Source organism: Rhineura floridana, chromosome 18 (assembly GCF_030035675.1).
Source record: "Rhineura floridana isolate rRhiFlo1 chromosome 18, rRhiFlo1.hap2, whole genome shotgun sequence".
Taxonomy (NCBI): domain Eukaryota; kingdom Metazoa; phylum Chordata; class Lepidosauria; order Squamata; family Rhineuridae; genus Rhineura; species Rhineura floridana.
In genome coordinates this window covers 6,954,391-6,967,665 of record NC_084497.1, presented here as the reverse complement: position 1 = coordinate 6,967,665, position 13,275 = coordinate 6,954,391, and the positions used below count along the sequence as shown (strand labels likewise).

General features: G+C 46.6%; 1 protein-coding gene across 5 annotated transcripts in view; it reads right to left on the bottom strand.

The window, feature by feature from the left end:
* The window catches only part of NFIC (nuclear factor I C), a 145,199-nt gene that overhangs the window by 38,707 nt on the left and 93,217 nt on the right, over positions 1-13,275 (bottom strand). For 4 of the 5 annotated variants that reach the window (XM_061601629.1, XM_061601627.1, XM_061601632.1 and 1 more), the window contains exons 4-6: positions 11,417-11,491; positions 8,624-8,747; positions 2,485-2,609 (exon numbers count right to left, since the gene is read on the bottom strand). In XM_061601629.1, coding sequence (XP_061457613.1) covers positions 2,485-2,609; positions 8,624-8,747; positions 11,417-11,491 — 324 coding nt within the window. The remainder of the gene's footprint in view (positions 1-2,484; positions 2,610-8,623; positions 8,748-11,416; positions 11,492-13,275) is intronic. The other variant, XM_061601631.1, reaches the window with a different exon arrangement.

Here is a 13,275-nt window from a genome sequence, read left to right as displayed (position 1 = left end):
ATGTTAAAATACACACACACACACTTCTAAAATTTAGGGCTGTGCACACACACACACACATCTTAAACCTTCCTAACTGTTAGAGCCATACGACAATGGAACCAATGACCTAGAGAGGTAGTGGGCTCTCCGACACTGGAGGCCTTCAAGAGGCAGCTGGACAGCCATCTGTCGGGAATGCTTTGATTTGGATTCCTGCATTGAGCAGGGGGTTAGACTTGATGACCTTACAGGCCCCTTCCAACTCTACGATTCTATGATTCTATGAAATGCCTTGTGGCTCTGATCCAGAGTGGCATCAGGCCTACCTGCTCTGGGTTGAGCCAGGGACCACCTGCCTCAGCTCAGAGCCGCTCCTGAATAAGTTCAGCTGGGGGGGAGGAGACATTGTGACTCTTGCACCCCCCAATCAAGTGCAGGGTCAATTCTAGGCAGGATCATTCCCTCCTCTAATCAGCTGTTGAGTTGAGAGAACGATCCCGGGAGGTGTGGAGAGGGTGTTTTGCAAAGGCAGGAGAGCCCTTTGCAAAACACCTCCCCCCTCCCAGATTGCTCAACAGCTGATGAGCGGATGGAGTGAACACATAGAGTGGTACTCAGGCACAAAGGAGAGCCTCTTTTTTTTGCCGGATGCTCTGTCCCCTCACAGCCCCGGATTGCTCTGAGTCATCCAGTCCAACCTGTGGGAATCTGTGGCTGTCTGAACCAAACTTGGCCAAGGCCCCAAAAGGTCTGAATGAACCCGAGTGGGCTCACCATTCAGTCGAATACAGTGCACAGCCCTGCTAAAAACTGCAGATGGTCCAAGCATCACCTTAACAGAGGCTGTCTCCATTCATTCACACCTAGTGCTGGCTGCATCTACAAAGTAGGGATGGAATCCGGAGGCCGGACTCTGTTCGCAAGCATTCCGTCGGCCTAACAAGCTGGCATCGATTCACATTCGTTCTGTATCCGCTAGCCGCCGCTGTTACGGATCCATTTGTTTTTTTGCTCAGAAAAAATACCGATATTAATATTTTTTAAAAAATAAAATCGATATTAATATAAATATCTTTGAAGGAAGAAATATTTATATTTGTAAAGGAAATATCGATGAATTATCATTCTGATAATCTATGCTTTAGATGTGGATTTTATTTTTTAAAAAAATCAATTTTCAAAAATAGCCACATAAATTCACTGTGTTAAAATCCTCAGTGATTGAAAATAAATGAATTAATGGAAAATTCTGTACCAAACATGAATTGGGTGGAATTCTAGCACATCCCTATTACTAAGAGGGGACTTGCTAGCCACGCACGGCCTAACAACATAGGCTTGTAGGCAACATTAGCCCTCCTCAGAGTAGACCCACTGAAATTAATGGATATGACTAATTTATTGCATTCAAATGGTCTACTCTGAGTAGGACTTAGTAGGACACAACCCTATATTTTCCTTGTATTAGCTGATTTTTTATGTGCAATGTTTATTTTGACATTAACGAGGGCACTTTATTTAGTTGTTAATTGTGTTTTATAGAATGTATACAACCCACAGATGCGTCAGGACCTGCAAGTTCCTTTTCAAAATTCATGAGATCAATAAACTAACCAGAATGCCTTTATCTAGGCGACAGCAATCATCATAATCACCGCTTGCATTTATGTAATGCATTTCACATGCAGTATCTCAACATTCCCTACAACCGCCCTGTAAGGCCGGCCAGGATTGTAATCACCACATTGCAAGAAACGGAGGTGGGCTGAGATTTAGGGAAGGTGGCTTGCTCAATGCATGTAGGGCCAGGGTAGGATTGCAGGAAAGGAATCTTTGTTACCAAAAAAAAAAAATGCAACAAGCAGAGGTAATTAGGAATAATCACTTAAAGCAGAGATGGGCAACTTGTGGCCTTCCAGTTGTTGTTGGACTGCAAACTCCCATCATCCCTGACTATTGGCCACGCTGGCTGGTGCTGATGGGGGTAAGAATCCAACCACATCTGGAGGGCCACAGGTTCCCCACACCTTCAATAAAGGAATGGGGCAGGGAGAGAATCCACCTACCCTCACCCTCCAGAGACAATAAATCTTTTCAAACATACCTATATTCAGAAGGTCAAACATAACTGGGCAAAAATGATACCCTTTGTGTTCATGATGCAAGCCTCTGGGGACATGGGTGCGAGCTGCCATGCGCTCTGGGGGCAGGAACCTGCTTGTCCCAGTGAAAATGCCTACGGTATTACAAGAACATAGGATGATGCCTTACACCGACTCAGTCTACCAGCCCATTTAGCTCAGTGTTGGCGACACTGAGTGGCAGCCGCCGTCTGGGGTCTCAGACGGGGGACAATCCCAGCCCTACCTGAAGATGCTAGGAATTGAACCAGAGACCTTTTGCGTGCAAAGCCCGCTCTGCCTCACCGAGTGACGGCATCCCCCTATTGCAGAGGTGCTTAGCTTCTTGAAGGTTTGGGGCAGTTCAGTTGCGCACACTTACCCCCTTCTATGTCTTCTGTCCAGTTACGGCTACTACTCGTGGGGGAGCTCGGCGATGTGTAGTATTCACCTCCTGGGCTGGCATCTAAGTCATCCTCCAGGGAACCTGACTTATGCCGTTTACTCCTTTGGCGAGACAAAAACGCAAAGCTTGATTAGCAATCAGTTCAATCTGGGGGAGGAGGGAAATATAACATCAGGGCAATTTATCCAGTGCTGGTCCAGAAATCTATCCTGCATGTCTTTCAACCATTTCCCGTCAATTAGTGAGAGGGGAAAAAATGCATTCGAAAATTAGCAAAGGGGAGGGGAGAAATTCAGTGATGTTCTCAAGGGGTGGGGCATGGGACTTTTGATGTGCTTAGTTTCATTTCAAGGTGGCTGAGGAAGATTTGAATGCATCCTTTCTATTTAGGGTTGCCAGGTCTCCGGTTTTCTGCTGGAGTCTCCGGCAAAAGTGGGCCGTCTCCAGCCTCCGGCCATATTTGGTGTGAAGAGGCTGATCTCCGGCTTTTGGACGTCCCCCTCAGGCACGCATGCGTGATTGACACGCATGGCTGCTGGGTGGGAGCAGCGGCCGCGATGGGCGTTTCTGGCTGCGGTTTGCATCGCGGCCGATAGAGCAGTTTGGAATCTCATTTGGAAGCAGAAGGCTGCTGGGTGGCAGGAGCTGGAGCAGGTTGGACTGCGGCTGATTGCAGAGAGAGAGAGAGAGAGAGAGAGAGGCCTGAGAGAGAGAGAGAGAGAGAGGCCTGAGAGGCCTGAGAGAGGCCTGAGAGAGAGAGAGAGAGGCCTGAGAGGCCAGAGAGAGAGGCCTGAGAGAGAGAGGCCTGAAAGATGGGGCTCAGCAGTCTCTGGCCATCACCACACCTTGGGGGAGGAAATTCCATCACACACACACACACTCTCATACCCTGCCCCCCCTCTTCCTTTTCTGATTGTGGAAAGCTGGTGGTTCCATGTCTGCCACTGCTCCTTGGATTGTTGAAAACCAAATGTCTAAATAAGCAAAATGTATAGCAGGATGAGGTTGCCATGTGATTTTTCCAGCTGGGTTTGTGTGTGTATGGAACTTCAGCAGGTGAACAGGCCCGTCCCCTCATCTCTGTGACAATGAAAGTTCTACGTCTTGAATTTCTGGCTGCCACCCAAAGAAAGCTGGCAGCCCTGGGAACAGGTGGGTGCAGAGTGGGTCTTAAAATAAAGAAAGAATCTTGCAGATGGAAGGCAGGGAAAACCAGGCCAGGTTCCCCAGGAACAATGTCTGTTTCCTAATCCCTGTCCCTGATAAATCACAGTTTCCATTTTAAGCAACACTTGTGTTGGAATTGTGGAAATGCAACTCAATTTGGGTGTTTCCACGTCTGGAGGGAGACAGAGAGGAGACCTCCAGGTTGCTAGGCTGTGCCTTTCCTTTGGTCATATGCTCATCTTCCTTCCTGAAAACTGATACCTCTTAGGAATGCTGACCACACCTTCCAACTCTCTCCTTCCTGCTTCTTCTCTGTCTCTTGAAGAGAAGAGAGGTCTTTGCTTTGTCTCTCTCACCTGCAGCATGAGGGCAAAGGCCATGTCAGTTCCATGAACCTCCAATGCAGGTAGTTTACTAGAACTAGAATCCCTTTCCTATCTATTGTGTATTTCCTTCAGTGAAGCAAGCTGTTCCTTATTTTACTAAGTCTGAATCCTCAGTTATTGCTGCAGCGTAAAAGTCTGCTACTTCACAGGGAAAGTCTCTCTCTCACTCTCTCTCTCTCACACACACACACACATACACACACACACATCAGCGCTGGGTCTGCTCTTGATCCCAAACCTAACTCTGCTAACAAGTTTCTAGTCTTTTTTCAGCATTGAGTTGCCTCCACTCAAGACTCTGGAAGTTAAACCTCTCAGTGTGCGTGCAAAGCCCCCCGCAGCAGAGTAGGAAGCCTCTTTTTGTCTGTCAAGAGCCATTGACCACCAGCAGCCAAATCAACCTGAGGCCCCAGCTGGCTTTGTCTGTGGGTCAGTGGCCTGAGGAGATGCCTTGGGTCAGCTGCCAGCCTGCCCAATGTGCACTTTCAAAATTCTCCTCAAGCAGAGACTGCCCAGTGCTGAACACCCTCCCGCCTGAGAAGAGCCTGTGGAGCAGGTGATATTGGGGGACCTGCAGGCCAGAGCCCGTCCCCCCCTTTTAAATCAAGGGAAGATGGCCGTAACTCAGTGGTAGAGAACATGGACAGTCGCTGCCAGTCGCTGTAGACAGTGCTGATGCTGAACCAGATGGACCAATGGCCTAACTCAGTATAAAGCAGCTCCCTGTTTAAATCACCCTTCATTCAGAACCATAAGGACTAGAATCTTACTTTATTTTTAGGGAAACTTGTGCATGCAGAAGGGCCCAGGTTCAGTCCTCAGCGGCATCTCCAGGTAGGGCTGAGAGACACCCCTGCCTGAAGCCCTGAGAGCCACTGCCAGTGCAGACAGCACTGGGCTAGAGAGCACCCATGGGTCTGCATCCAACATTCCTGGGTAAATGAAGCGGATCCTTGCATCTGGTCCAATCCTGCCTCAGGCCAGGGCTCGGAGTCTTAGTTTGCCTTGGCCACCCTGCTTCATCCGCCGGTGCTGGGAGCTGCACAGCAGGAGTTGGGCCCATCTGTTCTCCTGGTACCTTTCAGTAGTTTTCAGGTTCCCTTAAGGACATAAGAACATCTAGTTCCTCACCCCAACCGTAACAGGAAGCCTGCAAGCAGGACCCTTCTGGGAGGAAGGGCGGGATATCAGTTTAATAGATAAATAAAATAAATAAGCGCAACTGGCCTTCAGAGGCATATTGCCTCCAAATGTTAATGCAGCTTCAAATAGCATTTGCCTTTTTTGCAGCCACATCACACTGTTGGCTCATATTCAGTTTGTGATCAACAACAATCCCAAGATCCTTCTTGCATGTAGTATTGCTGAGCCAAGTATCCCCCATCTTAATAACTGCATTTGGTTTCTTTTTCCTAGGTGTAGAACTTTACACTTATCCCTGTTAAATTTCATTCTGCTGTTTTTAGCCCAATGCTCCAGCTTATTAAGATCCCTTTGAATTTTGTTTCTGTCTTCCAGGGAATTAGGTATTCCTCCCAATTTTGCATCATCTACAAGTTTGATAAGCATTCCCTGCCCCTCCTCATCCAAGTCATTAATAAAAATGTTGAAGAGCACTGGGTCCAAGACCAAGCCCTATAGTAGCCCGCTAGTTAACCCCCCCCCCCCAGGTTGAGAAGAAACCATTGATTAGCACTCTGAATATGATTGTGTAGCCAACTGTGGATCCACCCAATAGCTGTTCCATCCAGTCCACATTCAGCTAGCTTGCTAATCAGAATATCATGTGGCATTTTGTCAAAAGCTTTGCTAAAGTTGAAATATATTGTGTCCACAGCATTCCCACAGTCTATCAGGGAGGTTTGTTGTTGTTGTTGCCTTCAAGTCGATTATAACTTATAGCGACCCTATGAATCAGTGACCTCCAAGAGCATCTGTCATGAACCACCCTGTTCACATCTTGTAAGTTCAGGTGTGTGGCTTCCTGTATGGAATCAATCCATCTCTTGTTTGGCCTTCCTCTTTTTCTATTCCCTTCTGTTTTTCGCAGCATTATTGTCTTTTCTAGTTAATCATGTCTTCTCATGATGTGTCCAAAGTATGATAACCTCAGTTTCATCATTTTAGCTTCTAGTGATAGTTCTGGTTTAATTTGTTCTGACATCCAATTATTTGTCTGTTTTGCCTAGAATGCCCTCCCTTGTCCTTAACATGGCTGCAACCATATCTACTCAGAAGTAAGTCCTATTGAGTTCTATGGGGCTTAGTTCCTTAATAAGCATGCTTACAGTTGCTGCCTTCAGGGGCATCTATCTGTGCTCCCATCTAACGTCTCTGCAACACTAAGCTCCTTTCTTCCAATAATGGCCTGGCCTGAGGGCACGTAAACCCTTCTTGCCAGAAGCAAGTAAGCTAGATTAAATGTTCCCTAAAGGCGTTGAACTGTGACCTGGCAGACCAGGGTTTGAATCCCCACACAGCCATGAAGCTCCCTGGGTGACCTTGGGCCAGTCACTGCCTCTCAGACTCAGAGGAAGGCAATAGTAAACCACCTCTGTCTGAGTACTGCTTACCGTGAAGACCCTATCTGGGATCAACTTGAAGGCAGTCCATTTCCATTTTTCATCACCCTAAGCTTGTGAGAAAGAATGACCTTGTCACTTCAGATGGACCTAGGAACACCCTATTTTAGGTAAGATTTCTATTTTAATCTCCAGATAATTTTTTATGAATGGTATGCTCCAAGCAACTGTGGTTGATACAATGTATCATGTTTAATGATATCACAAGGGCCCGCCCTGTGATGTCACTAGGGCCCGCCCTGTGATGTCACTAGGGCCCGCCCCCATTTTCTCAGGTTTTTGGATGGTTCCGACCTGGCAACCCTATTTCTATTGTTATATAAACCATTTCTCCAGTGTTCTGCATTCTGCAGCCTTCCTGACTTCCCGCACTTCCTGTAAAAAAAAGAATTATGTCCTCGACTGGGCTGTCCTATAAGCGCAGAAAGGCAGAGGGGCTGCCCACTATGCGCCTGGTAGATGATGTTGCTACTTATTTAAAAAGATGCCATTTAATCTTACAGAAATCAGTGCAGAAAGGGAAGGACTTCCCTTACAAACAAAACCAGCAAGTGCACCGATCTCAGGCGCTTGGTTGCCAGACTCCCCACAGCTTCCTGCACTTCAAATCAAGGGGAAAATGTCATGAGGTTAACTCCTCCCATACGGATTTTCAGATCAGGAAGCGCGGGCAACCAGGAAGCCTGCAGAGCCCTGGGAAAACGTTTCCTGGAAAGAAAGGCACACACTCCACCCCTGACCACCTTGCAACAAATCAGGAAAGCTCCGCCTTGCACCTCCCGAAATTCTCAAGGAATTCTAAAGCACCCTGTGAATGAGGGAGAAAAATGGGAGTTTATTTCACGGGGAAGAAAACTTTCAGGAAATTAGAGGATGGCTTTGGGCACAGCACTACATGTTAACACAGCTCTGCTACATATTCAAGCTTGCTTCCAGAAACCATGTGATTGTCAATGTAAGTGATAAAGGATCCTTTTAGAGACAACAGCTATCAAAATATTCTTGCACGTCTGTTCGTCCCCAGCCCCCTCCTCCCACAACCTTCAGTGTCCATTGGGGGAAAGCACGGCGAACCACATCTGGAAAATGACATTCTCCTTTGAGTTCATTTATATATCTCCATCATGGTGCGTGTCGCTTTCAAAGGAAAGCAACAGGTAGTTGCTGCAAGTGGTTAGGCTGAGTTACATTAGAATAAGGGAACCAAACCGAGGGGGAGGAGAGGGGAAGGAATTGAAAGGGGTGAGAATGGTGCTCAGGGAGAGGGGCTGCAAGGGCAGAGTCATCAAGGAAGCAGTGGATCTATGGGGATTTGAGAGGAGGCTCTGGGCCTATGGGGAAGCCAGTGGAAAAGGGTGGAGTCATCATGAAGCAGTGGATCTATGGGGATTTGGGAAGAGGCTCAGGGCCTATGGGGCAGCAAGTGGAAAAGAGTGGAGTCATCAAGGAAGCAGAGGATCTATGGGGATTTGAGAGGAGATTGTAGGCAGCAAGGGAGAAAGGGTGGAGATATGAAGGATCTATGAGGATTGAGGAAGAGGTTCCAGGCCTGGGCAGCAAGGAGAAAGGGTGGGGTCTTTTGGACCAGGAAAGCTCTGGTAGGAAGTTCTGGGCCTAACGGAGAGCAAAGGAAGGAAGGGCAGAGTTTTTTGAGGGAGCTGGTGGCCTTCAGACAGCTTAGGGTGGTAAGGGTAATGAAAGTTGGTGAGCAAAGGTCATAGTCATTCCTGGAAGGCAGATTTCAGCTGACCATCAAGAAAAACTTTTTAACTGTTAGAGTGGTATGACAATGGAACCCACGACCTAGGGAGGCGGTGGGCTCTCCAACCCTGGAGGAATCCAAGAGGTAGCTGGGCAGCCACCTGTCAGGGATGCTTTAAGTTGGATTCCTGCACTGAGCAGGGGGTTGGACTAGATGGCCTTATGGGATCCTTCCAACCTTACTATTCTACAATTCCATGATTCCAAGCTTGGACTCACCCACTGGAGGAGGTGCTGGGAAGCGTCCGCCTCATCCCCGTACTCGAGGGGTTCAAGTCGTAGGCTAGGTGCCCTTGCAACTCCCCCAAGGAGAAATTTGGCCCCGTGCCCGTCACCACCGGTGCTGCAGAAGACAGAGAAAAAGCATCAGTGAGTTGGGGAAGGCACTCCATTTGTAAAACAAGGCATACTAGTTGCCGAGGGGGGAACTACACCTGTTTCCTCAGTTGCTGGGGATCACAAGTGGGGACAGTTGTTGCTGTTGTGTTTGGGTCCTGCTTGTGGGCTTCCCTGTGGGGCGCCTGCTTGGCCACTGTGAGAACAGGATGCCCCCTTTGATCCAGCACTGCAGGGCTCTTTTTATGAATCACCGCAAGAGAGGGGCGCTTTTCTTTACGCCCTGCCTGTGGGCTTTCTGGAGGCATCTGATTGGCCACTGTGAGAAACAGCAGGACGGACTAGATGGCCTCCCTTTGGCCTGATCCAGCTGCAGGGCTCTTCTGGTGTTCTTAACGGCTGTTAACCAGAATGCCCAATAGAAGTCCCATGTGCAGGAGCAGTCTACCTTTGCCTATTTTGCACGGGAGTGGCCGAACACTAGGGTGGCAGATGTCTTAGTGCCCTGCTTCTGAGCAGGGCTTTCCCAAGAGAGGGCTCTTTGATGTTCTTATTAAAAACTTCCCCTCCCAAAGTTAAGTAGCTCAGCCCTCGTTGACAGAGACTCTGCAGGTGCGTAGGTAGGGGTGTGTGTGTGAATTATGTCTCTGGATACAAATGGGGAGGTTCTGCAGGGACACACACGGGACCTTTGCAATAAATAAACCCTCTCTCCCCATCCAACCCTTCCTCTCGCAACGACGGGCATTTAGCTAATCAGCAATGCTACCTCAATCCATATATCTCACGCGGGAGAGAGCTTTTTCGGTTGCGGCCCCCAGGCTTTGGAATTCCCTCCCTCAGGGATCCCACTCTGCTCCCTCCCTGATGGTTTTCCAGAAACTTGTGAAAACTATCTTGTTCTGGAGAGCCTTTGGTTGGGACTGACGGGTCAGCCTGACACTGTTCTTATGCTTTTGATTTTTATCTTTTGAGTCCTTTTAGTATGACTCCCACATATATATATATGCACATATATACATGTATGCATGTTTGCATTTAGGTATATATGTGCATATTGTATTTTACGTATTTTAATTGTATTTAATGTATTTTAATTTCCTGTAATGTTTTGTGCTTTTATTGTGTATAATTCTGTCAGGCGTGTGTGTGATTGTATTGTAAGCCGCCCTGAGTGCCCTACTGTAGGGTAGAAGAGCGGGATAGAAATAATTTAAATAAATAAATATTTTGGAAAGGCCTTGATCTGTTTGCACTTCCTTAAGACATCGTCACCAAATTGGGCATAATGGTCTTGCTGAGATCACGGAGCAGGTTTTTTGCCTTGTGTTTGGATACCATCGGGTGCAATTTTGGGTCTAAAGGGCAAACTGAATCTGTCAAAACTGCACAGATTTTAATCCGAATTTTGCAGGTTGCCAAGATCAAGGAGCAGGTTTTCATGTAGGCTTGGATTCGATAAGATGCCGTTTCGATGGACAGAACCTGTCAAAGCTGCAGTTCCAGAAAAACCGCACGTGTGTAGTTGCAAAATGCATGGATGGCTTTTTGCATATGCACAAGGAGGAAGAGTTTCCCTCTGTGCTGCAACATCTTCCCCTCTGCTTTGATCTTCTTCTGGCGGAGGTTGTTGTGTTTTTTAAGAGAGGAAGGCGCTGCAATGGCATGCTTTGTGCAATATCACTGCCCTTTTTCATTTCAGCTGCTGGTGGATGGTGAGAGAGAACCCAGAGAGTCAGATGACATCTGGATGTGGGCTGCATCTAGCTGTTGAATGATGGATTTTGAATCTTGAGTCTATGCTGACTAGGGATGGAAAGATCTGTCGATTTCTTGGTTTCTCATTTTTCTAATTTTAAATCCAGTTCTCACATTTCTGCAGCAATCTGCAGTTTTTTTCTCATGAAAATTTCCCAGCTTTTTTAGTGCAAATTTCTCCCAATAGACACATTTTCTTCTTCAGCTTGGGCTGGCGTTTTTGCAAGCAATTTCTCCTAATGCATTTTTTCAACGTTATTTTCACAAAGATATGCATTTTCATGCATATTTTCCCCTCACGCATGCCTTTCTGCAAACGCTGTTTGGCAATCTGCACTGCAACATTCAAACATTCGTGCGAATTTTTGGAGGATGACCGTGTGTCAGTTCCCACGTTGTTCCAGAAAGTGCAAATTTGATAGATTCGGCTCGAGATGCAAACTCGATCAAGTTTCTTGCCATCCCTGATGCCGACTCAGGGTTTCCCAGCCCTGGTTTACCCGGACAACAGCGGTTCTCCTGGGGGGCTGCCTTTCTCAGCCTAACTGGAGATGCTGAAAATTCAACATCACACCTTTTGCATGCAATCCACATCTTCTACCATAGAGCTATGGCCCTTCCCCCAAGAAATAATAATATTATCCTGCTCAGGGTGGACCTATTAATGGACAAGACTAACATGGGCCCATTGATTTCAATGGGTCTACCCTGAGTAGAACTTAGTTGAGACAACCGTAAGATTACAGTCCTTGTGGTTTTGAATTAAGGACCACAGGAAGCTACCTTCTCCTGTGCACCTGAAAAGGACAAAAGTGTCTATGCCAAAGTTATCCTACCTGTTCATTGGAAAAACCCCAGAGTACCTGCAAGCCTTTCTCAACAGAACAGAACAGAAGTAGGTAAAGGAGTGCTACTCACTCCGGGAAACTTGGATAAGCTCTGTAACACTGAAGACCCCCGACGTGACAAAGTTCTCTTGAAAATCTGTTGCATCTGCAAAAAAGAAAATCAAAAGCGAGGGGGGGAGAGAGATATGTTGCATCTGGTCAAAACCTGCAGGAACGCATCAACAGCGCACCTTGTTTGGTCTTCCTGATTCTTCCACCTTTCAATGATCACCAATGATCATCTCGGATGAAGGCCAACCACCTTGCACTGGGCAAGCAGCTTTCAGTTCTAAATGTCCAAAGAGGGATGCTTTTCTAAATGCCCCCCAACTCCCAACCCTCACTACAAAGGAGGACACAATTTAAATTAAAAAACAAAAAATATCCCTGGAGACAGCAATCTCTTCATTCCCAGTTTGGAGTAGGGCAATGACTAGGGAGGAATTTTGGCTGTGGTTTAATTTAATGGGAAGTAAGGACATGGTATTGTATCGCATTCAGAGTGGGCCCACTGAAATCAACATGAATGTCTAACCCAGGTCCATCGGGTGGCAGCCAACGCCATTTAGCTCAGAGTAGACGCACTGAAATTAATGAACATGAGTTTGCCGTGCCTACATACAGACCTTATCCCAGCCTGTGTTGGAATTGCATTTGGTATGCTTTTAACGCTTTCTTTTTTTTAATGATTTTTAAAGCTTTTTTTTTTTTAAGATTTTTTAAAGATGTTTTGTTATAACGATGTTTTGTTGTAATATATTTTGAAGTCTGTTTTTGTGGTGTTTTAGAATGTTTTCAGTGTGTTTGTTTGCTGCCCTGGGCTCCTTCTGGGAAGAAGGGCGGGATATAAATCAATAATAAATCAATATTGTCAAGGATTCTACCTTGCTTACGTAAGGCTACCATGGAGATTACCCAGAGTGGGTCAACTCTGACTAGCATGGGATACAACCCATTGATTTCAATAGGTCTTTTCTGAGTAATAGGGCTTTTTGTGTGGGTGCATGTGAGGACAAGCAAGGTTTCCAGCGACAGCCAGGAATTGAAATGAGAAAGAAATCCCTGCGGAAGATAGATGCTTCATAAAAAAGTAGTCAGGATGAGACAATGGTATTGAGATGGGGAGAATCCTGTCAATTACATCATTGTTGTTGTTGTTGTCGTTGTCATCATCATCATCATCATCATCATCATCATCATATTATTATTATTATTATTATTAACCCACCCAGAAGGTCCCAGGGTGGGTTACAACAATTTAAAATACCCCCTTAAAAACAGTCTGAAACAAATTAGAATCAGGAACTCAGTGGGTCCTAAAAATATACATCTCAAGCATCCAAGACCAGGGTAAAGAGGTGCATCTTCAGCAAAAACTGTACAGTGAAGGTGCCAGATGCACCTCTGTGGGGAGGGAGTCCCACAACTTAGGGGCCAAGACAGAGATTGTCCTCTCCCAGGCAACACACCCCCAAATTTGTGAGAGCTGCAAAACTACCAAGAACCAGGAACGCCTCTTACAGCAAAGGCAGGGGAATGTCTGTTGCTTTCCCGTTGACGTTGGACTCGCAGCTGCCTCCACAGCCAGCGTGGCCGGTGGTCGTTCTCATCTCATTTTTAATTTGTATACCACCTTTCTACATTGCTGAAGGGGGTTTACAACCACAGAAAGGACAAAATATACAAAAAGGAAAACACTGCCCCCCTAGAATAAATTCAAAATATAACTGAAAATAAAAAAAATGAGCCAAGTTCAAGAATCCCATTGCACAGGTTACCATGCTGGGGGAAAAAAACACCCCCACGTTGTAGCAGTTCTCCTAGTGCTTCGGCCAGTCTCCCGCCGCCAAGAAGTGGCGCTTCCATCGCTCCCCCAGAGCAGATCTCCCC